Source organism: Procambarus clarkii, chromosome 22 (genome assembly GCF_040958095.1).
Source record: "Procambarus clarkii isolate CNS0578487 chromosome 22, FALCON_Pclarkii_2.0, whole genome shotgun sequence".
Lineage (NCBI taxonomy): Eukaryota > Metazoa > Arthropoda > Malacostraca > Decapoda > Cambaridae > Procambarus > Procambarus clarkii.
In genome coordinates, this window is record NC_091171.1 from 42,693,307 (window position 1) to 42,718,568 (window position 25,262).

Here is a 25,262-nt window from a genome sequence, read left to right on the forward strand (position 1 = left end):
CTGGGTATAAAATAAGATTCATGTGGATCCCTTCACATGTGGGAATACTGTTGAATGAGGCAGTTGATGAGATAGCGAAGAGAGCCACGGAAAAAAACTCTTGTCGCTGTTGAATGTTAGACAACTTTGAAACAAATAAAAACAAGAATCAAGATGATCCAAGAGGATTAATAATAGGTTAAGAGAACGGCAATGGTAGACAGTAGTAACACACTTAAGAATTATGCAATAATAAATACAAATTCGTCCTTCGCCTATGGTAGAGGAAAGTCTACTTGGAAGGATTCAATTTACATGAGATTAGGATACAAATATATCTGGCAATACGGTGTTGATGTCAATGAAAAAGATAAAGAGTGTAAATTATGTAGTATGTCGCACGCCCACACCTTAGAACATTATGTATTAGAGTGTCAACTTATTGATAACTATAGAAATAAGGAAATAAGTAGTGTACCACATCAAATTGTTTGGATGTGTGATAATGGTATGATAGACAGTATACTTAGGAGCTACAAGAATTTTGCCCCAAGAGTGTAACAGTTAAATGCTGTACTTACTATATAAACCTGCAATGTTAAATGGGATTCTTGTAATGTTATTTGTCTATTTGTACTCACTGAATTTGTGCGTCCCTTGAGGGACTTAAAGTAGAGGGGGGTAGAAATAGCCTAAGCTACTCTATCCCTTTGAGATGTATTTATTTCTTATCTCAATAAACATACTTGAACTTGAATTGAACTTGTACCTGTGGATAACCCTTAAATTTACTTTAATGTACCTATTAATCCTGTCAAATTTCATATACAATGTATTTCTTTTATACTTTCTTACAAAGCATCCTTATACTTCCTTACAATGTATTTTTATACTTTCTTTTACAATGTACCTGTAAACATTTTTTTTTTGTATTTTGCTAAAAATTACCTTCTTAAAATTATATGTTAGATTTAAGGATCTGCCCGAAATGCTATACGTGCTAGTGACTTTACAAGAATGTAATACTTCAATGCTTCTCATAAACCCAATGTACCTTCTTGCATATAAATAAATGACTAAATAAATAAATAAATAAATAATCACCTCACCTATTCAATATTACCGCCAGGGGTCTCTCAGGGACTTGCTATATAAACCTAACCCCAATGGAATGGGGATATATATATCCCATTTTTACCCCTTTTCCCTAAACTAGACAAGTCTATAGATAATTATTTAGGCGGCCTGGTTGAGAGGAGTGATGGTGTTGATGGTGATAAGGGAGGGAGGAGGAGGAAGAGTGCGTCATGGTGAAGGGACCATAACAAGACCTTGGCCGCTTCGTGGAAGATGTCCGATGATACGCACGGGAGCCCTCCTCGTCGCCTTTCTCGCAGGATTGTTATATGATGAAGCAGCAGGGCCATGAAGAGATCAACACCGACCACCGGGGAGAGGGCTGACACCAGCCTCGAGCACGTCAAGAAGCTGACCAAGTGAGTGAGAAGGAATGAGAGAGTGAGGGAGTGAGAGTTTGCCGTGTAGAGGTATGTTGATCTCTTTCATATATATATTTATCTCCTTTGTGTCTTCCTTCGGGGGCAATGGAGAGGTTGTTAGATGTTTAGGGGTTGTTAAGGGAGTGGGTAGTTCAGGGGAAGGGGGGTTTGGACCAGGGGTTTAAGGGGTAAGTGGGTGGTTTAGAGGGAGGTCGTATGGTACACGTTCAGCACTGGTCGTTGCGTCTATAAAAAAAATGTCTCGATGTATTGTATTTTATTATTGATTTCTATAGACTTTGCTTGAAGTGTTGGCTTTGATCAGGTCAAGATTTCAAACCGGTTGTGTGGTGCATAGAAGTTCTGGCTTGGTTTAACCCAACTTAACCTAGTTCAACCTAACCTAACCTAGCTCAACCCAACCTAACCTAGCTCAACCCAACCTAACCTAGCTCAACCCAACCTAACCTAGCTCAACCCAACCTAACCTAGCTCAACCCAACCTAACCTAGCTCAACTCGATGACTACAGGACTCTAATAATTTCATATTTGTGAATTTTGTGCACAAAATAACCTATATCTGTACAATGTTATTAGTTTTATACAGATAACGGAATGCATACAAATTCGTCACATTTGGTGTAGCCTGTACATTTTGTAATGTATTACGGTAGATTTAAAATGAATAAGTTCTGAATGTAGGAAACCTAAATTAAGTACAGTACAGCACTGTATTATGAACTTTTGATCAGAGGTTACTTAGTACTCGAGATGGCTCCGCCACCTGGTTTTGAACCTTATCTAACCCGACCCAACAACTATATCATAGGGTAAACATACACTGATGGTTATAACCCACGTCTCGGAGTATACAGTATATAATGTATACAGAAATGTTCAGGGTTGAAATATAGTTATTAGTTGATCAGTTGTTGTTGTTAAAGATTCGCTACCTGGAACAAAGTTCCAAGTAGCACGGGCTATGGTGTTGATCAGTACACTGTTGCAGTAGACTTAATAACCCCCCCCCCCCCCCTAGGGTTTACAGACCTTAAACCGGACATTAGATTCTACTTTACCTTACCCAATCCAACTTGAAGACAGCCTAACCTCTTACAGTATATCCTATACTGTAATACGTTTGTAGCGTCTTTTTCCTGGCATTGAAAGTTTACTGCATTCAGAGATAAATTGTATCACTGCACTGAACTGTTACAGTTCAGTGCAGTGAACTGTAACAATCACAGTACTTATTCTAGTTAATGTGCTCAGTACTGTACAGTTTTACACAATATAATTTTATTGCAAGAACCTAATTTTATCTTTTAATGTTATTATTTATTTTTATACAATACTTTAGGAATGTGAGCGAGTGTGTTCGGCGTACAAATGCAGCACTGGGCGAGGCAGGAGCGGTGTGTAGCTTGTTCACAGCTCAAGCTGTTGGAGTGCGAGCCAGGCTGAGAGATGCATGTGAACGGGTTATTTTGACGGCCCCTGGTCCCCATGCGCGCCGCATGGAGGAGATACTGTGGCGTAAAGTCTACTATGAGCCACTGACTGCAGCAAAGAAAATGAGAAAGGTAAGTACTATACTTGGGTAATTTTTAGAGAAGTTACTTTATAGTTTTGAAAATAATCCGTGTATTCAATTCTGCATTAAAATCATTTGTTCCTATATGTATTCTTGATCAGTTTGAGTGTCCTTTCAGGGTAATTCATGGACAAATAATGAGGCATGTTGGGTGCATAATCACCTATGGACTGGAGTCGCCTACTATCACCAGCTGTTGCATGCTCTCGCGTGTTCATCCCCGACAAAGTTTCCTCTGGCAGACCTATTGCCACCTCTAAATAACGGTTAGTACCCCCTCCTCCCCCGGTAAGATTTATTTTAAGTTTTCCTCATTATTTTTATTTACTGATATTTCTTGGTATAGGGATACTCTATGGTTATGACTGGATGTATTGTTACCTGCTTGCCTTTTCATATAAATGAAAACATTTCCTTATAAGTTGATGATCATAATTGCAAGTTCTGTACAGTATTGTACTGTACAGAAGTAATTATGGGATAAAAAAAAAATCAATCATTTGGTGGAACGCTAATAACAAAAGTAGGGTGTAGCCAAGGACCGGGCCATGGAGACGTTGAGCCCCAAAATCATCACAAAGTATGGTGGTCAGAGGGTAACTGATCACATTGAAATTTGGTAGAATTGGAGAGCTGTCTTGTATAAGAGCTGGGGCCAGATTCACGAAAGAACTTACGCAAACTCTTACGACCGTGTACATCTTTCCTCAATCTTTGACGGTTTTGGTTACATTTATTAAACAGTTTACAAGCATGAAAACTTTCCATTCAACTGTTGTTATTGTTCTAAATAGCCTCCCGGTGCTTCGGAGCTCATTAACTGTTTAATAATTGTAAACAAAGCCGCCAAAGATTGAGAAAAGATGTACAGGTTCGTAGGTGTTTGCGTAAGTGCTTTCGTGAATCTGGCCCATGTTTTCAAAACGAGGGCAAATAAGTCTTGTGGAGCTGATGTAACTGAGAAGTGAATTTTGTTGATAAAATATTCAACATTTTGGAAGCACACTGTTCACTCGTCGAGATGATAGATTTGCAGTACAAATTATTTTGGAGGGAGGTGGAGCAGGTTGAACACAATCTTATTTATGAGAGGAGGGTGAAATATATGGTCACTTACCTTGAGATTACCTTCAAAGGGTTCTGAGGATCATTGTCCCTGTAGCCCGGTCTCTGATTGTTCCTCTTGGTTGATGGTCTGGTTATCAAGACTCTTGGTAGATGCTGCACACAATCTGACACATGAAACAGCCTGCATAACATTTAATTACCTTTTCTGACTTTTCCTAGCATTTATGTAATTGATAGTAGTCTAGTCCTGTTTTATATTCTTAATTTTGGTGTGCTGTATCAAAATAACTACAGTATATTAGGCATTGAACAAGCATGTGAGTTTGTATTAAGCTTATGTAGTAAAAATGTATATATACAACTAAAAAAAATTAGATAACGGTACTGTATAGTAACTTCTTTTTTTTCCCCTTGTAGAAGATGAGTGCGCTCCTGTCCCTCCGGTTGGAGAGAGTGCCACGGATTCCATGCATCGATGCCTCACATTTCTGGGCGACTTAACCCGTTACATGTTGGATCTTCCCTCTCCCCCTCCCTATCAATTTTCCGTTCGCTACTATCTGCAGGTCAGTTCAATTATCGGAATTATACTGGGCATGGTGCATGTTAAGTGTGAATACGATAGATTTAATGTGTGTGACAGAATTTAATACAGCCTTGTTATGAGGCTTGATTAATTATATAATGTATTTTTACGATTTTAAAATTCTGAAAACTTTATTTTTTGTACTGTATACTCTTTTTATATATAGGGTATCCCAGAAATAGCCATTTCTATGAAATCGGATGACTTTATTTTTTAATCTCTTGTTTATTTATCATGTTTAATGTGTATTATAAATGTAAAAATTTCAATTATTTCATATCTTCTCTAATACTGTACCCCTAATAATGAAATACATAAGAATGCAACTTTGTTGTGACATCCCGTTTCAAAGGGTTGTGATATCACGAATTTAGAGAGAGATTTACAAGGAAATTTCACGTCCTACAGACAGAGCGATTAGTGAATGTGTGTGAACAAATTTATAAGAACTGATCCTTACAGGGATACAGACAGAGGACACATTGAAAGCTCTCATTGAAGATTTGACGTATGATTTTATAAATCTTGTCTGTTTTTATATTAAAATTTATACAAAAACTGATACTTTAGATGGAAAACATATATGGAATTATGTAGGTTTTTATAGATTTTTCCAATTTCATAGAAATAGATGGCTAATTCTGGGACACCCTGTATTAATATTATTCTTGATTTACTTTTTATTTTCTGATATTATTAGATGAGCAAATTTCCAAGCAAACCAGGAATTGTAGTATTGATTCGAAATGGCCTATCTTTTCTATTTTATTGCACCAAGGTGGTTTAAATGCTGGTGTAGCATGATTGAACTCTCTGGTTCATCTGACTGAACCCTCATTAGATTCTTGGGCATTTTCCTTACACATGATGTTGCTAGTCACCGAGCAGTGAATAGTTACCTGAGAATTGGCTACTGTTGTGGGTGCCATAGTGGGGATGGGGAAGGTCAGTCATTGGCTTAGCCAAGAGGGACCTTGATAAGCTAACATATTTCCCGTCTCCAATGATAGGAGATGCATATCTAATGTAACCATCCATTTAACCCTCAAACTACATTGATGTTCACATGTATATAAATGGTTAACCAATAAAATGGGGAAACATTTTTATAGGGCAATTAGAACACCGGAAAAAATTGCAAATAACAATTGGAGACATTCTCCAATTGCTATTTGCAGTGTAGGGTTTTGGCCACTTGTTTAAAGCTAATAATGGTATCCACCCCTTATGAAAAAGGGTTAGGTTTTAAATACATCCTCAACCACTTGGTTGATCGGAGATTGAACGCCAACCTTCATGAAGTAAACTATTGCCTCTAAAGTTTGAGCTGCATAAGAAGCATCAAGAGGAAGCAGAAAACAGGAAATGCCTTTCACTCATTGGGTAAAGCTGTAAAGGTCAAGACCTTTAAATTTAAACATTCAGCTGGAAAAAAATTCTCAACTTTGTCTCTATTGAGGCCACTATGGGGCCTTAGGTAAATTAAGTTTTTCCTACATGTCCTCACTGATACAGCCTATGGTCCATTAACAGTGTGCTTTCATTCATCAGACATGTATTTATCCTTGTCCTTTTGACACTATTATAACTTGTGCCTTTGTAACCAGCATTTGGCATAAGTGTAGAGGGCTTCCTCTTGGGGTCCCATTATTAAAGACCTTGGTGACATTGCTCCTACAGCTGAATATTAGAATGGGGGGGGGGGATTATTTAACAGTTGGACAAATTATGCAGTGTATGTGTTTACATTCTAGGCTCTCCACTACTACCCTGAGGGTGGCCTGACACACAGCAACTTGGCCACTGTCTATACTACAGCTGACCAACCTCTGTTGGCTGCAGTGCACTACCTCCGAGCGTAAGTTAAATTTCCCTGTCTTCGTTGTCTTGTCTCTACGTTACACTAATGCTGGCACATTTGTTACTTGCTTACATTGCTACTGTAATCCAACAGTTGGTTTGAGTACGGTACATGGTTGGTAATTTGTTATTTCGGGTCTGCATTTGATAAGTTGTTTTTAGCACTTATGCTCTCTATGTTGTCATTGTTTCTTTGTGAATTTAAGCGCCATGGACATTTTTTGAAAATTTTGTGTGAAAATAAATTGTCATTATATTTTCTTATGTAACAATTTTTATCAGAAGTATTCATATTTTTAATATTCAGGGAGTATTTTATCGTAAATTCAGGTCGTATGGGACACGAGTGATGATAACAAATCATAAATCATCATTTCTGTCTTAAGGAATTTCCAGAGAAAATAAAAAGTAAACATTGTTCAGTTTGAAATCTAACTTGGATGCCAGAATGACTGAAATAGCTTCATGGCTTTTTTTTTATATATATGTACTTAATGTGTAGTATTTTTTTTTTCTTTTTTGTATGTGCAACCAGCCCATATTTAAGGTTTGACAATTTGTAATGATTTGCTGTATCCAGTACCTACTGACCTAGAAAACCTACCTAATATATCAAGGTCAATGCTCATAAGTTGATGGTAGTGTCTAAATTGAGGTACAGGAGGCTCTACCTTATGTAACAATTTTACCTACTGTAAAGTACTGTAAAGTACTTTACCTACAAGTACCTACTGACCTAGAAAACCTACCTAATATATCAAGGTCAATGCTCATAAGTTGATGATAGTGTCTAAATTGAGGTACAGGAGGCTCTTGATTTGCACCGGGGTTGTGTACCTTGTTAATCAAACTTAAAATATATATAGGGGGAAAAAGGGTTAGGTTTTAAATACATCCTCAACCACTTGGTTGATCGGAGATTGAACGCCAACCTTCATGAAGTAAACTATTGCCTCTAAAGTTTGAGCTGCATAAGAAGCATCAAGAGGAAGCAGAAAACAGGAAATGCCTTTCACTCATTGGGTAAAGCTGTAAAGGTCAAGACCTTTAAATTTAAACATTCAGCTGGAAAAAAATTCTCAACTTTGTCTCTATTGAGGCCACTATGGGGCCTTAGGTAAATTAAGTTTTTCCTACATGTCCTCAATGATACAGCCTATGGTCCATTAACAGTGTGCTTTCATTCATCAGACATGTATTTATCCTTGTCCTTTTGACACTTATAAATTATACCTTTGTAACCAGCATTTGGCATAAGTGTAGAGGGCTTCATCTTGGGGTCCCATTATTAAAGACCTTGGTGAAAATAAAATAGCAACACGTGTAGGATTTTGTAGCTTTCCTGAAGTTGATAATGCAGTCGTGCTCTTACTTCTTTCGTGCTACTTGCGAGACAATGTAACAAAAGTGGCTAGGTCATACGCTTTTATCATACATTCCACAGAACTCCTGACTAACCCACATATGCTGATGAGGAGTCACAATAACGTGGCCGAAATATGTTGACCAAACCACACACTAGAAAGTAAAGGGACAACATTTCAGTCCGTCCTGGACCATTCTCAAGTCGATTGTGATCGTCAAGTCGAAGGGACAAAACGTCGTCGTCCCTTCACTTTTTAGTGTGTGGTTTGATCAACTAACCGACATAATTTTGCATCTTTATTATTGATAGGGCTTGCTTTATCTGTTAGCAGATAACCATTTTCCCCAAGTGCTTTTTTTTTTTTTTTTTTGAGATATATACAAGAGTTGTTACATTCTTGTATTATTATATTTTATCATCGTTTTATAAACGCATATCATTGCATTTTTTTATTGTTCATTTTTTCCATAGACTAACATGTGAGAAAAATGTTGAAGGAGCTGAAGGCAACCTCAAACGTCTGCTGGACAAGAGTCGGTCCATCTATGAGAATGGAGTGGAGGAAGGAGACGACAAGGCTCCTTCACACCACCACAAGATGTTTCTGCACACACTTCTTACTCTCGTCTCGTGTTTTGTCAATAACAGAGCTACCGAGGAAGTTGCAAGGGTCAGTAGCCATTTTATTTTTTTTAGTCTGTATGAAGAAGGTAAATAATTTTTGAAATGTTGGAAACTTATAGCTTTCATTGCTTAAAAAAAATTGATTGTGGAATACAGAATAGAAATAAGTATCATTGCATACAAGTGGGGTTTAAATGATTTAATAAAATAATAATAATTCTGATGTTGGATGGATGTGTTACACTGTTGTCTGTGTGATATACAGTATTTATATGAACGTTGAAGAGGATGCAATTAATTCCATGGAGTTGTACAAGTCAGATAGGTCAGCCCGCAATGCATTGGAATGTTGAGTTAATGTTGAGTGACAAATTATTGATGGCTGGTTTTTGCTTATGTTTATATATGCAGTTATTACTGTATAGTTGTTAGAAGTTAGGCAAGACTGCACTACCATATAGCACATTTAGGTTGAAATTCATTTATGAAGTTTCATATTTTGAGGGGAATTTTGTATTTTTTTTAATTAGTGAATTCTTAGTGAAAGGTAATTATTTTCTATGGGGAAGGATTCCACAAGGAGATAAGTTGGCTTAAGTAGGTCGTCGTGGAGACGTCTCAGCCTGTCTGCCTTTCGTGACTATAGTGTGTGAGTCTAAATTATGAAATAATTGTTCTTCCCCACAGGATGTATTGTAAACACAAAGATTAATATAGTGGTTTATCATTCATCTTACAGTTGTGCCAGGATGTGCTGGTTCAACTTGGGAAGGTATTGGAAACTTATGATGATGCTGATAATGAACCTTCAGAGAGATCTCCTTCACCGGCTGTTTCGCCACCAAATGGCCATGTACCAACTGCACAACAAAATGGATGCGACCCCTCATTAGAAGCCAAAGAGAAGATGGTATCATTTAGCCTTACTCCTGAGGCCATGGTGGTTGTCTGTGCTGTTTTATCTATTTGTACTCAAAGGCTCAAGAAACAAGGTAAATAATGGGTTTGCAGTTTTCTCCATAGAGCTCTTAACTCTCATTTGTTTTGAGGGCCTTGCCTCTGCATTGCCTTTTCTATTTCCTTGTCACCTAAACCTTCAGTTTATGTATTGCCGACTCGTATACAGTGGAACTCCTCTTTACGATTGCACCTGAATATGAATTTTCTGGTGTATGACAAAAATTTTGGAAAATAAGCCCTGGTGTACAATGTTTGTTCTAGAGTACAAACCGCTCATTCATAATTTGTCTTGAGTCGGTAAGATCGGTTTACGCTTGTATCCCGCCTGCTGATAAACGCGTTTAAATTGTCTGTGAACAATTTCAGCATTTTTGTTCTTATTTTGTTTCTTAACATAAAAGTTATGTATCACACCATGGGTTCCAAGAAAGTCAGTGGTAAAGTTTAACCTAATAAGAAAAAAAAAGATATATAAATGTAATATATGCATATGGTTAATCTGGAGTATGGGAAAAACTGCAAAGTTTTGCTGAAAAGACTCCCCCGTATAAAGCTGAAGCAAGCCATTGCGTTAACTTTTTTAATGACAATGTGATGTCTCGCTACAGACAGTTGTTAAAACTAAGGCAAAAACAAGTATCTTAGACAGATTCTTAGTGAGATGAACAAGCAGGGAGCCACAACCAGGTCTTAGTGGGATGCCTGCAAAATGAAGGAGCAAGATTACCCCAGAAATGACATCACTGTCTGGTGTTATAATGGAAGGGGAATCCCCTTCCAAACACTAACACCTCCCCTCCTTTCCCTCTCCTCACTGTCTTCCATAATGTTAAATGCTCATTTATTTTATTTAGTTTATTTGTTCCTTATTATTTTGTGTATGAAAAAATAAGTAGTCTAGATAAAGTGTATTTTTAAGTTAGTTTTTGGGGGGGGTGTAATGGATTAATTAAATTTACATAATTTCTTATGGGAAAATTTGATTCAGCCTACAAATATTTGGGTTACATTGCATTTTTTGGAATGGATTAAAATTTATACACCGGGGTTCCACTATGTTGTTCTCTTTAACCTGCTGCCTTAATATTTTCAGTGAAATGGTACAGTAAAATTTTTTGAGACACTTTAACTCTTCATTTAGTCTGTGAAAGTTTGATTTCATCTCTGAATGTTTACTTGCCAGCATCACCACACACAAGCATGGCCCAAGCTCTTATGGTGTCTGTCCTGATGACTCTAGTTTCCCTCGTCACTAGTCGACTAGAGCAACGCATCTCGCTTGTCGATCCCTCGTTTTTATCCATCCTTGTTCCCGAGACAGAAAAGGTACGTTAAATGTTTTGACACGATAACTTGTTAAAACGTTTGTTTTCAGTGTTATTTTATTTTGAATAGTTCTTTTGTAGATGTTTACTATTGACTGATGCACAACATTTGCTTATGCTCCTCAGCAGATTGAATAATTAAAAGACCTTGTGTAGTCTAATTTTCCATTTCCATGAATCTGATCAAGCAATAGAACAAACATAGTGCAGTTATTACACTTTATTTTGTTAGCTCTGAGCTTTGCTTCGAGCCTTGTTGTTTGTTATTGCAGTTATTTTACAGCAGATATTTTAATGTTGCATAATAATAATAACTTCTCATCCTTCATTTTAAAAACAAATGCTACACTGCATTAAATGATTGTTGAAGGGTTCAGCAATTTAAATCATTGCACTTGGTTGCTTCCTAAGGTAAGATTCCATCATGTATACAGGGAGTAAACTGGGGGCAGACAGAGTGACACTCGAATCTCACCATATTGAGGTACTGGTGCCACGTGGAACATTGTACATTATCCCAAGTGGTCACACTTGTCTAGGAAGCACTGCAGGAACATAATATCACTAAAGTTGACTCTGTTTATATTACTGTGAAAAGAAAATGAGCATAACTTGCATTAGTTTCCAGCTGGTAATTTGCAAAGCATAATGAAAATGTGCGCAAGAACAACAGTTGTCATTTTAAGTGACATAGTTGGACAAAGTGATCTCTGGATGGTCCCCCCCCCCCTGATACTTTGGTTAGTACTCTGATAAGCTATACCCACACTGTGCTCCATAAAATATACAAAAATGATATAAAAAAATGAAAAAGTACGTTGGGGTATTTAGAGATAGATGGATGACACTTTTTAGCATCATCGGAACGTTTACCATTGTAGAGCCGGTCAGCCGAGCGGACAGCACACTGGACTTGTGATCCTGTGGTCTCGGGTTCGATCCCGGGCGCCGGCGAGAAACAATGGGCAGAGTTTCTTTCACTCTATGCCCCTGTTACCTAGCAGTAAAATAGGTACCTGGGTGTTAGTCAGCTGTCACGGGCTGTTTCCTGGGGGTGGAGGCCTGGTCGAGGACCGGGCCGCGGGGGACACTAAAGCCCTGAAATCATCTCAAGATAACCTCAAGATCAAGAAGTACAGACACTGTATTTTAACAGCATCACAACACTGAAATGCTAAATAAAGTCTTCTCTGCAATTGGTATTAAAATGTTACCTTGCCTGACATGATGCTTCTGGTCAAATGCATCATTGGATTCTACCTTAGAGAGCAACCTTGTCTCTGCTCAGCCAGGAGATTTTTTTTTAGGAAAATCTTCATAATTTTTTTCACAATAAACTAAATTTTTAATTAATACATTTTGAATGCTTGTGAAAATATAAAATGACAAATTTAATTATTTTTTAAATGAATTTTTTTTTTCAAATAGCCTTCACTAAAATTAGTCCAATACATTATTTGTTATATATACTCATTAGATGTTAATACTGTTTGTTGTATGGTAATATGTGGCGTATACTGATTACTATAGCGTTATACAGGCTTGCATTACAATGTGATTTGTTTACACTCTGTTTTAGAAGACTGATGAAGACAATGGTAATGATTCAAATTTGGGGCAGAAAGAAGACAAGAACTCTGAGCCTGTAATGGACGGCGGAAATGCAAAACCAGTCAAGAAAAAGAAAAATGGCCGCAGCAATAGGTTGGCCAATCTTCGTCGACGGCGCCGGGTGAATGGTGACCGGCCCAATGCCAGTGATGGTTAGTCACGATGAACCTTCTTCCTTTTTGTTTCTTCACTTATGATAGTTATGGAATTGTAACTACAGTACTGTACACAGAATTTTTTTTTTTTTTTGTGTGTGTGTGTGTGTGTGTGTGTGTGTGTGTGTGTGTGTGTGTGTGTGTGACATGAGTTTGAGTCTTGTTTAAAAATATTAGCTTTCCTGTTTGTCAACCCAGTTAAGTAGGAATTAGCTTAAACAAACAATCAATGCAATACACACAGAGATCACACTAACGTGATGCATCAAATGAACAAATCCACAAGGGCCGTGACGAGGAATCCTCGTCACGGCCCTTGTGGATTTGTTCACAATCAATGCAAGCTTTTGTGTAATTGTACATTGTAGCATTCGTGTGCTTTTCTCCAGAGCAGTCGGGTAGTACTAGGAATGAAAGTTAAAAATGCTAAATATTTGTTTTTAATAATGTTGTTTGCCAAATAGTTAAATAAACAAGCATAAATACATTCAAATGCTTGTTTAATGTACATAATTATATACATGTTTGTATTTACGTATGTGCGCAAAACGCACTTTATACATTCTCGCAATCGAATATAACCCAGCATTGCTCTTTTCATCTTTGATATCTTTATTGTAGATGAGCAGAGTGGTTCAGATGCTTCAGCAAGTGATGATGACAATGATGCCGAAGGTGAAGGCAATGATGATAAAGATGAAGTTGTATCCAGTGAAGATGAGGAGGAAGAGGATGAGGAAGACTTGGACCTCTCTCAGCTGTGCTCCTCAGAGGATGACGATGATTCTGATGAGGTGAGTTAGGTCTCGATTGAATTTCAACCCGCGCACTAAGCTGAACATCGAAGAGATGTTTGACCGGTAGTGAAAATTGCATCATATGTTTTAGGTGCTTTGCAATGAAAGTATTTTAAACTCTTAACTGGTATACAGCATTGAAATCTATTTGAGCCCTTTGGTAAACTATTTGCCATCTTGAAAAGTGGGACTTTTTTTTTGGGGGGGGGGGCATTGTTCCTATGCTGTAAAAATGCATTATTATGTTATATATATTATAGTTACGCTTTAACGATGTGGGAAGATAAAAACAAACAAATTTGGTTTTGAATACTACTTTTCTGTGTTGATACAGATAAAGCCTCGTGTAACAGTCGTGTAATGCAAGGTTTAGCATGTTGAAGAGTAGGTGGAGAGCTAATTTGAATTAATTGGGATTAGACTCTGCCTGTGACAACCAGACGTTTGCCTGTGACAACCAGACGTTTGCCTGTGACAACCAGACGTTTGCCTGTGACAACCAGACGTTTGCCTGTGACAACCAGACGTTACTTAGAACTGTCTTTTTTTTTTTAGGAGGGTATTAGTTTTCTTATGCCTGTAAACAACAAAATGTTTGCATATTTTTCATACCTAGGCCTACTAGAAAAAAAATTTGTGTTCATCCATTGTTTGTTTTACGAAGGATTTATGATATAAATGGAAAGAACAAATCTTCATTATACCGTATTAGAAATGTGGTAAAAATGTAATCTAATAAACAAATGAACAGCAAATAAACTCGTGCTGAAAACTAAACATAATATTGCAAACATAGGCTTAAATAACTTGATCTGGTACCGTATTAATTATTTATAAGATGGTATTATCTATGCCTTTTTGAAATGTCAAACCTGTCGGTACTAGACTTGTACTTACAAGTGAAGATTCTTACACACAGGATGAGTGAAAGCCTAAAAAATTCAATATTTATAGAGAAATGCAAAATGTCAAGAAGAACTGCACAAGCACTCAATGTGGTGGGGAGACAAAACTTGGACACTCGTGAGATACCGGAAGTGGTTAAATCAGCAGATATAGCTCCTCTACACAAGGGAGGGAGCAAAGTATTGGCTAATAATTACAGACCAGTCACGCTAACGTCTCGAGTAATAAAAGTTTGAGAGCGATCAGGACGGGAGCCGGTCGGCCGAGCGGACAGCACGCTGGACTTGTGATCCTGTGGTCCTGAGTTCGATCCCAGGCGCCGGCGAGAAACAATGGGCAGAGTTTCTTTCACCCTATGCCCCTGTTACCTAGCAGTAAAATAGGTACCTGGGTGTTAGCTGTCACGGGCTGCATCCTGGGGGTGGAGGCCTGGTCAAGGACCGGGCCGCAGGGACACTAAAGCCCCGAAATCATCACAAGATAACCTCAAGGAGTCAAATCTCCAGTTTTATGGGGGACCAATGACCTCCACAACCCAGGTCAACTTTGATTTAGAACGGGAAGATCATGCCTCTCGCAGGTACTTGACCACTATGACAAAATCACAGAGGCACTAGAAGAAAAACAGAATGTAGATGTGGTATACACGGACTTCGCAAAGGCATTTGATAAATTTGATCATGGAGTAATACCCCACAAAATGAGGCCAGTAGTAATAACGGGTAACATAGGGTGATAGATATTAAATTTTCTGTCAAACCAAACACAACCCAATAAAATTGAATCCAAACAAAGGTTGGGACTTAACTAAAGCTCCCTACCTCAGGCCACAGTCCTAATATCAGATATGGACAAAATTACAAGTCACAGCTTTGTGTCATCTTTTGCAGATGATGCAAAAATGAGCATGAAATTACTTCTGTGGAAGACATTGAAAAGTTCACAAGCTGATATTAATAAAGTTTTCAAATGGGCAGCAGAAAATAACATGATGTTTAACGGTGATAAATTACAGGTACTTAGGTATGGTAAAAATATATAATATCGATGTGCAACAAAAATCTGGATTACCGACACCTGTATTCCTCTAATGGATTAGGTATCCTTAAAAACACATCATATTTGTAATGAATTCTGTTCATTGCATATTAGTCTGTTGAAATGGGACTCCATTTTATGCATTATAGTATGGAAACATGTTGCTAATTTTAAGTGTATTCGCATTTAAGTAAATTTTAAGTTTATTTCCCTTCACACACAATAATATTTGACAATTTGGAATTTTCAGGATGTAAAGATTGAGTCTGACCAGGAGTGGGAAGGCCTCAGTGCTGGTGAACACTTGGAACTCATTAGCAAAGAGGGCATGTTAGCAGCCGTGTTTGTTGCGTGTGATTGGCTGAAGAGGGAGGACGAGGTCATTCAGCTGTGCATGAAGACTGCAGGCTCACTATGGACTGCTATTGCCAAGCTCCTCAATTTGACGAGAGTGGATCTCGACCATCTCAAGAACAGTAAGTTGCATTAGCCTTTCTTCTATTCTCGTGGACCATTAGTATTTTTGTTAGCTTGTGACGTGTCGTGTTCTTTCTTGATCCTCGTATCCTTTATCCTGTCCTCATATCCCCTATCCTGTCCTCATATCCAGGAATGGCATGGATTGGTTACCTGAAGGTGGTTTTGAGGATCAATATCCTTGTGGTCCTTTGGGTTAGGTCTGGTGCTTAGAAAAGGGCAGAGTGAGTAATGCACTTGGGCCTCGGAATGAATAGCACCCTCGAATGCAAACAAAACCAGACTGAGGACCTGATATATGCAGAGATGCTGTTCAATTAGGTACAAAATTTCCTGACGTGATACGTGCTGATATATGACGATTTAAATCTTGAGTTTTTATAAAAAAAAAAAAAAACTTAAAATGTTAATGGTGCATGCTGCAGTGGGAAATGTTCCATTAATAGTGGAAAATTTGTAGGAGCTGTAAACTAAGTTCTCTTCTGAGCTATTAGCCTTTTGAGTAGGCACTAAACTACTTTAATTTTTTGAATAAATAATTTAAAGTAATTCATAAGTGAGCCTTCTTTAAATACAGGGTAATTATTATTATTTTCATATATACAATTTATTCTTGGAATAACATAGCTCAGCTTACAGAGGGTTTGCCCTACAGCAAAGGCAAAAGTCTTCCCTGTAGGGGTATCTTTTGGTTTTCACGCTATTGTTTTTTTTTTTGGTGATATATATAAACACTGTACCTTTGGTGTTCCCCTCTCTGGGTCTTTTGTGTACTTCCTCTGGGCCTATTATATACCTTTTATTATGGGCATGTTGTGTGCAGTTTTAGGGGCTGTTGTGGCTTTAGATTCATGGAGGAAAACTAAAAAGTGCTGCTCACATGGTATCAAGTGAAGCATCCTACAACAGTAAGACTAATAGAGAAAACTGCTAGAGAGCTTTCAAAATAGTATCTGGAAGGTTGGTGAGGTTTCTCTTAATTTACACATGGAAGGACTGCTCAAGGTCTGATTCTAAATATACACACACTAACATCTCACTACAGTCTATATACATTCCTATTGTGTCATAAGCACTAGAGAACATGCTCTCAACATCCGTAGTTCGAGAGCTTCCAAAACGTTACCTTGACAGGTAAACAAAAGTATCACTTTAGACCAGTTAAGATTTACGAGGGAGCTTAACGACAAGTCTTTCTGTTGGTAACCCTCCTCTTGCCCCACTCAGCCCATTTGTGATGGTCGTTTCTTTCTGGACTGACAGGTAGCCACAAGTAAAGGGGGAAACGTCAGGACAGAGGATTCATTAGATCATATAAATATTTTAAGAAAACCTAAAAGCAAGGTTGTACCTTCCAGATTCACAAGGAGTTCGAAATGAAGTGATTGACATTTTACAAGAGTGTCCTGGAGCGGCCAAAGAAAGTTCTCGCAAAATATTGGTAGATGCTCTCCAGATAACGCCACTACCTGAAGACTTCATGCTGCATACTTTAATTTCCACTTATCTGCCCGGCACACGCAAGTCTCTCAACCTTAAGGCTATGGAACTGGTAAGGTTGAGCAATAGCATTAAGATTTAATAATGGCACGGTGCAAGGTTCTTCAGTAGTACAATATTGCCATGTAGTTAGTAACTATGAACAAATAACAATTCAAATTAAGCTATTTTTAAAGGTGAAACTATTCTTTGAAAGTGTTGGTTTTGTGGTATTGCATATGTGCAGTATCTCCCATTATGGGCAGTATAGTATATCTTATCTCTCATGTTTGCTCTACTGCCCAACCACTTTGGCTGGACGATTGAGCGACGGTCTCGCTTCACACAGGTCGGCGTTCAATTCCCGACTGTCCATGTAATTGGGCACCATTTCTTTTTCCCCTGTTCCATCCCAAATCCTTATCCTGATCCCTTCCAAGTCTTGTACAATCGTAATGGCTTGGCACTACTACTGATAGTTCCCTTCCCATTTACAAAAGCGTACACTAAAGCTTTTAACATTATATAATATGAGAATTGTAGGTTTTCCGGGGTTTAATATGCACATGGTTTAATGGGCATGTGGTCTTTTGACTTTTATATCTTTGTTTATATCATTTTAAAACGGCTATTCATCATGCGAACATAATTATGATGTGCAAAATGTACCACCATTACTGTGTTTGGTCTTGGTGATTAAGGCTATTTTTTTTTCCATTGGAGTGGTCAATAAATCAATAGAAATTGGCAGCAAAATAATGTACTGTATTATTGTAAAAACTTGTACCCAACTTCAACTTAATTGATCCTTAAACTGTAACACCACAGTTGTGATTTTTGCTTGGAAAAATATAAATATTAGATTTCGGTAGAAGTGGAGAGAGTCTATATACATACAAACAGTACTTCACCATTACCTTCATAGGGTGGAGAGGCATCAGCTCTTGAGATAAGAACAGTTTTAAGACGGTTAGAAATACTGTACAGTACAAACATGTATGTAGAGTGGGCCCCTTATGCGATGTGTGTGTGTATAGTATGTTTTTGACATACGGTTTTCATTTAGTATACGAAAATGTAAGTTAGGGGCATTATTTTGATATAACATGCACTCGCTATACGATGATGTGTTGTCTCCAACAAAGAGAACCTGACTTCTCAGTCCACACGCACTCAATATATGTACTGTATTGATTTTGGTTCACATAAGAGGCTGGGGCTACATAGGGAAATTCCAGTTATACTGTAATAGGAAGTGGCTTTATATGTAGTACAGTGTGTCCTCACTTGAACGAACTATATGGGGCGAAGCCGATTCGTTCCAGTGCGGAATTCGTTCCATCCGTCCGGCCCCAACAACCTTCTTATTTTTTTTTTTTTTTAAACATATGCCAGGACACATTAGTTTGTTTCTTTGTTGGGTGGTGCTTCATTATAATATCTTTCATGCTCTTTTGGTGTCAATAATAATCTGAGATGCGAGAATCACCATCCCCCACCCCACTCACACCATCCCCCCCACACCACCCACACCATCCTCCACACCATCCTCCACACCACCCACACCATCCTCCACACCACCCACACCATCCTCCACACCACCCATACCATCCCCACACCACCCATACCATCCCCCACACCACCCACACCATCCTCCACACCACCCATACCATCCCCACACCACCCATACCATCCCCCACACCACCCACACCATCCTCCACACTACCCACACCATCCTCCACACCACCCATACCATCCCCCACACCACCCATACCATCCCCCACACCACCCACACCATCCCCCACACCACCCACACCATCCCCCACACCACCCACACCATCCTCCACACCACCCACACCATCCTCCACACCACCCACACCATCCCCCACACCACCCACACCATCCCCCACACCACCCACACCATCCCCCACACCACCCACACCATCCCCACACCATCCCCCACACCACCCACACCATCCCCCACACCACCCACACCATCCCCCACATCACCCACACCATCCCCACACCACCCACACCATCCCCCACACCACCCACACCATCCTCCACACCACCCACACCATCCCCCAAACCACCCACACCATCCTCCCCCACACCACCCACACCATCCCCCACACCACTAGCACCATTCGCCCCCACCACCCACACTCCCCACACCACCACCCACACACCACACACCACCACCCACACCATCCCCCACACACCCCACACCACCACCCACATCATCCCCCACACCATCCTCACCATCCCCCACACCATCCCCCACACCACCCACACCATCCCCCACACACCCCACACCACCACCCACATCATCCCCCACACCACACCATCCCCCACCATCCCCCACACCACCCACACCATTCCCCACACCACCCACACCATCCCCCACACCACTAACACCATTTGCCCCCACCACCCACACTCCCCACACCACCACCCACACACCCCACACCACCACCCACATCATCCCCCACACACCCCACACCACCCACATCATCCCCCCACACCCAACCACACCACCCACACCAACCCACCCACACCCAAACCACACCACCCACACCACCCACACCGTGTATTGAAGCAGCAGGCTTGGAAGCGTCTCAACTCTCCCGACAAAAAAAATGATGGGTTGACAGGTCTCCTCTCACACCTCCAGGACCCCCCCCCACCCCCAGGTACCCGGCCATACACACCACAATGCCAAGTCAGCTATTGTTTTCTTCAGGAAACAAATAAAACGTGTTAATGATTAATAATGTATAGTAATACACGAAAATTAACATATTTTGGCATAAATATTTTACAGCTAAGATTGAGATTTATAATAGAGTATGAATGAGAGGTTTGGCAGCCATGCGTGGTCACCACCCTTCTCTCTCCACTTCCACCTCCCCTGACAACACCTTCCACCACTGACCCCACCTGCCTCCCCTGACACCGCCTGCCTCCCCTGACCCCACCTGCCTCCCCTGACCCCACCTGCCTCCCCTGACCCCACCTGCCTCCCCTGACCCCACCTGCCTCCCCTGACCCCACCTGCCTACCCTGACCCCACCTGCCTACCCTGACCCCACCTGCCTCCCCTGACCCCACCTGCCTCCCCTGACCCCACCTGCCTCCCCTGACCCCACCTGCCTCCCCTGACACCGCCTGCCTCCCCTGACCCCACCTGCCTCCCCTGACACCACCTGCCTCCCCTGACACCACCTGCCTCTTTCCACCACCTGCCTCCCCTGACCCCACCTGCCTCTTTCCACCACCTGCCTCCCCTGACCCCACCTGCCTCCCCTGACCCCACCTGCCTCCCTTGACCCCCCCTGACACCACCTGCCTCCCCTGACACCACCTGCCTCCCCTGACCCCACCTGCCTCCCATGACACCGCCTGCCTCCTCTGACACCACCTGCCTCCCCTGACCCCACCTGCCTCCCCTGACCCCACCTGCCTCCCCTGACACCACCTGCCTCCCCTGACCCCGCCTGCCTCCCCTGACACCACCTGCCTCCCCTGACCCCGCCTGCCTCCCCTGACACCACCTGCCTCCCCTGACCCCACCTGCCTCCCATGACACCACCTGCCTCCCCTGACCCCATGTGCCTCCCCTGACACCACCTGCCTCCCCTGACCCCACCTGCCTCCCATGACACCACCTGCCTCCCCTGACCCCACCTGCCTCCCCTGACACCACCTGCCTCCCCTGACCCCACCTGCCTCCCCTGACACCGCCTGCCTCCCCTGACACCACCTGCCTCCCCTGACACCGCCTGCCTCCCCTGACACCACCACAAATGATGCCAGCCACCTCACCAAGGCCTAACGTTCACACGACCTGTGCTTGTTTTATTGGCCTCCTCAAAATTTATTCTAAATAGGTATTAGTACAGTACGTAGGCTGTTAGAGGAGGGAGGGAGGGAGGGATCCAGGAAACAAACCCCCCTCCCACCCCCCACTCCCCCAATGGCTCAGGGAGCGACCGGCCGGCCACACAATGCCAACTGTTATCTACACCCCAATTGTATTAAAAATTCTGTGAAAAGGAAATGTGTTCAAACTGTTTAAAATATGTACTGTATATATTACAATTTTCACCATTATTATTGCTCCAATATGACATTTTTCTAATAAAAAGGCTATTTTCAGTGTAGATAATGCGATAATTATCATTAAATTGACTCTTGGCATCTGACGACGAGAGGAGAGTGAGTGGTCTCTGTGGTCAGGTGGAGGAAGGAGGGTGGGGGCGGGGGAGCACGTGTTGCCTCCTGACAACAACTCTCTCACCAATGCCCCCCTGACACCATTTTATCACCATTTTTATCACCATTTCTCCCTAGAAACAATGGGTAGGGATAATAAAACACTACATAACTGTTTTCACTCTGGCGAATCATAGTTGATGACAGCCAGCTCTGACGCTCGGCCTCGGTGACCACTTGGACGAACATTCCTCACTTAATCGAACATTTGTATGTTCCACTGAACATTTGGTACCGAATTCAATTTGTTCGGCTCTTCCGGGAATTCGATAGAGCGGGGTTCGTTAGTCTGAGGAAGCACTGTAATGAAGTAATAATATCTTGAATTATTTAGAATTTGCAGCTTTTTAACCCATTAACCTTAATCAGCATATAAAAATGTACACCTAGTGAATTTTTACAAATTAATGTTTTTATTAACCCATAGACAGCAGCTGTGGAGTCTTGCATAGACTGGTGGTGCTATGCAAAAAAAAATTACAAATTAATGTAATAGATGTAAGGGTTCCAATTGTTGGTGACAGTAAGTCTGTTGTCTAATCGAGGTCCTCCTAGGCCAACGACAGACCTTCAACAGGATGCAACACATAACACTTGCTTAATTCCCTATACTCTACTAATGCACTGCTTGCTGAACAGAGGGACAACTGTATACGACTCGACCGTTCATTATACCATTTACTCTGGCATAGACAAGCACCAACACCATCTCGCTTCATGCAGGTCGGGTTTCAATCCCCCCCCCCCCCCACTGTCAAAGTGGTTGGGTACCATTCCTTCCATCTTATCCCAAATCCTTATCCTCATCCCTTCCAAGTGCTATATAGTCGTGATGGCTTAGCGCTTTCTCACCTATCTTGCCCCCCCACCAGTTACCTATGGCAGCACCCCATCACTTCATGAGACTGGATCATATTACTAATTTGATAATGTTCTGGCCTCATTATGGTCTGTTTTGTACAGGTGTTGCTGAGAGTGAAGCGTCTCCACAACTTTGGCAATGAAATTGCAGTGAGAGTTGATACTCCTTTGTGGCATAATTCTGAGACTGGTATCTACAGTTTCTCTATGGATGGTGTTGTAATTGATGATAAGAAGAAGAACAAAGAAGTTGGGCTGGTGAGTTATAGTTTATAATTTTTGTTATAATGCTTTATTATTTTACTACACGCTTTATTTGGTATACGGTAGGTCACGTACATTCTGATCCTCTCGGCACCGAGACTGAACGGATAACCTGTTGAGTTCGGATAAGTGGTTCGTCATTCTGAAAAGCTATGGGGGGGAGGGGGGGATTGAGAATTTTGTTGTAGAAATTCGACAGTTTTGTGTTTGTACTCGCCAATATGAGAAGTTCTGATCCGTTTGTTAACTTAAATTAAAGATCATAGTTGATGGAGCATTGTTATTTAGATAGAAAAGGTGGTGATGGATGATGAGTGTTGGGTTGACTGAAGTGGAGATTAATGGTGATGAGGTAACTGCAGCAGACTGCCTTTCACCATGTACTCTAATGTATCTAATGCTATGGCAGAGTTAAAAGTTTCTGAGCCATTAGTGTGTGAACACTGCTCAAGTGGCGCTGTGTATGGTCACTGGGCAAACTAGTTCCATCTTTATTGCACATTTTTATTCAGACTGCCTATCCCACCAGTTATCTGAACTTTTTTATCCCAACTAACCTAAATTAGATACCGGGCGTTTTCCAGAAAAAAGGCAAAGGTAAAGCCCGTGGCTGACTGTACAGTTCTGTATTAATGACTTTGTTTCAAGTGTTGTGCCCGTTTTCTTGTCCAATGTAAACAAATTGCTTTGGCCGCTCATTCAGTGATCTGTAATAATCATTACATGGGTATTAGTACTAATTTTCTGTTTGCAAACTTATGTATCAAATCAAATGTTTATATTTATTTAGGCAAGGTACATACATACAAGAGATTTTACGAAGAGTGATGGATTTATAGATAGAGCTAGTACATACAATGCCTAAAGCCACTATTACGCAAAGCGTTTCGGGCATGAGATTTCGGGTATAGATTAGAATATTGATTTTGATTTCAAAATAAAAAAATTTGATATTCAAAAATCAATATTCTTGAGCATAAGCACCAAATTAATTTCTTAAAAATTTAATTTCTAAAAAATTTCTTAAAAATTTGATATTCAAAAATCAATATTCTTGAGCATAAGCACCAAATTAATTTCTTAAAAATTTAATTTCTAAAAAATTTCTTAAAAATTTGATATTCAAAAATCAATATTCTTGAGCATAAGCACCAAATTAATTTCTTAAGCAATAGCAAGTGCGTATGATGCCATCGATATAAAAAAAACAATGGATAACTACTGTCCAGTTCTTTACTTGCATTGTGATGCCACACAAATAATGGTTAGTGAATTAATTTGAGGATATTTTGGATTGGATAATTCACGAATATATAACTGGAATGTGAGGTTAAATGTAGTAGATGATGAGTTAATGTGTGATCAGAATGCTTAAGTTGTAAATGTGTAAATACTTTGAAATATCCTTTAAGGTTAGGTTAATTCCATGAGGGTATTCTGAAAGAGGTTTATTGTTGAGGGGCAGCCTTTTAATATGTTAACATTTTGCTTTTTTTATGCAAAATTATTTTTATATCCAAATATTTAAATTCTGCACTAAAAACAATAATGTTATTATGTATTCTAAAGAAAATACTGCTTATTTTGTTTTCCATATTTCTCTCTAAAGGGAACACTAAGTAGAGAAGCATCCTTATCCCCAACCGAGGAAGATCTCTTGTCCGTACCACCAGCGAAGAAAGACTCACGGCGATTAGCAGGCATGCAGTCTCTTACAGCACAGTGGCTACAACACGAAGTACGAAATTTGGAAGAGCGCACTGCCCGTCGAGCCACTTTAGGCATGTACTTGGTTCCAGATGCCACTGTGCTTGTTAACCACCTCCAAGCTATCAAGATGCTTCTCTCTAAGCCCACACACATGATCATCATCCCACAAGCAGGTAAGGGAAGCATTGTACTGGTTAAGGTCCGTCCGTATTTAAGAGTCGATTTTCTCCTCGTCTTTGCGAATGCTTAAATCGGTATTTCTGTATTTGATTCTTTCATGTGGCAAACATGTACTAGTGCTGTTTGCTCAGGGCAGAGCACACACACCTGGATTAACAAGATATTTGTTTATTTTTTCTTTTATGAGGTTCTACATTTTTGATTAGATAATTTTGCCTTTTGTAATAACATTCTAAGAGTCATTTGCTTCATTTAACTCTACAATATATAGAGTTTGATTGAGCCTCAAATCATGTGGTACTTGATTAACCCTTCCATTTGGATGCTTGACATTCCACGATACAATTTTTGGGAATGGGGTTGTGGTGACGTGCATATATTTCTTGCGAGTGGCTATATTAACACACAGTTGTGAATTCTGCTATTTTCATTGTTACTCTTAATTAATGTATTATTTTTTTATCTTTTCAGTTATTGATTTGTTAGATCAACAGAAGCGAGAGAGTTTGGGTGCACGTGATGCTATCCGCTGGCTGGAGATAAAGTTTCGTCATGGTTCGCGATTTATCAGATCCCAGCGGCCGCATGAGAGGACTCACTTGCCACTCATTAAGTACCCCAAAAGGAAGGACAAAGAAGCTTGGTAA

At 40.3% G+C, this 25,262-nt stretch overlaps 1 protein-coding gene across 2 annotated transcripts in view; it reads left to right on the forward strand.

Annotated features, from left to right (window-relative positions):
* Nucleotides 1-1,291: 1,291 nt before the first annotated feature.
* Nucleotides 1,292-25,262, forward strand: part of Smg5 (Smg5 nonsense mediated mRNA decay factor) — a 35,386-nt gene continuing 11,415 nt past the window's right edge. Inside the window, exons 1-15 of one of the 2 annotated variants that reach the window (XM_045745603.2) lie at nt 1,292-1,475; nt 2,840-3,062; nt 3,192-3,339; nt 4,559-4,707; nt 6,482-6,585; nt 8,425-8,623; nt 9,317-9,569; nt 10,721-10,863; nt 12,442-12,625; nt 13,250-13,422; nt 15,620-15,845; nt 17,205-17,398; nt 22,564-22,719; nt 24,335-24,608; nt 25,087-25,258. In XM_045745603.2, the coding sequence (XP_045601559.1) occupies nt 1,405-1,475; nt 2,840-3,062; nt 3,192-3,339; nt 4,559-4,707; nt 6,482-6,585; nt 8,425-8,623; nt 9,317-9,569; nt 10,721-10,863; nt 12,442-12,625; nt 13,250-13,422; nt 15,620-15,845; nt 17,205-17,398; nt 22,564-22,719; nt 24,335-24,608; nt 25,087-25,258 (2,669 nt within the window). In that variant the 5' untranslated portion in view covers nt 1,292-1,404. Of the gene's footprint in view, nt 1,527-2,839; nt 3,063-3,191; nt 3,340-4,558; nt 4,708-6,481; nt 6,586-8,424; nt 8,624-9,316; nt 9,570-10,720; nt 10,864-12,441; nt 12,626-13,249; nt 13,423-15,619; nt 15,846-17,204; nt 17,399-22,563; nt 22,720-24,334; nt 24,609-25,086; nt 25,259-25,262 lie in introns of both variants that reach the window. The other variant, XM_069328899.1, reaches the window with a different exon arrangement.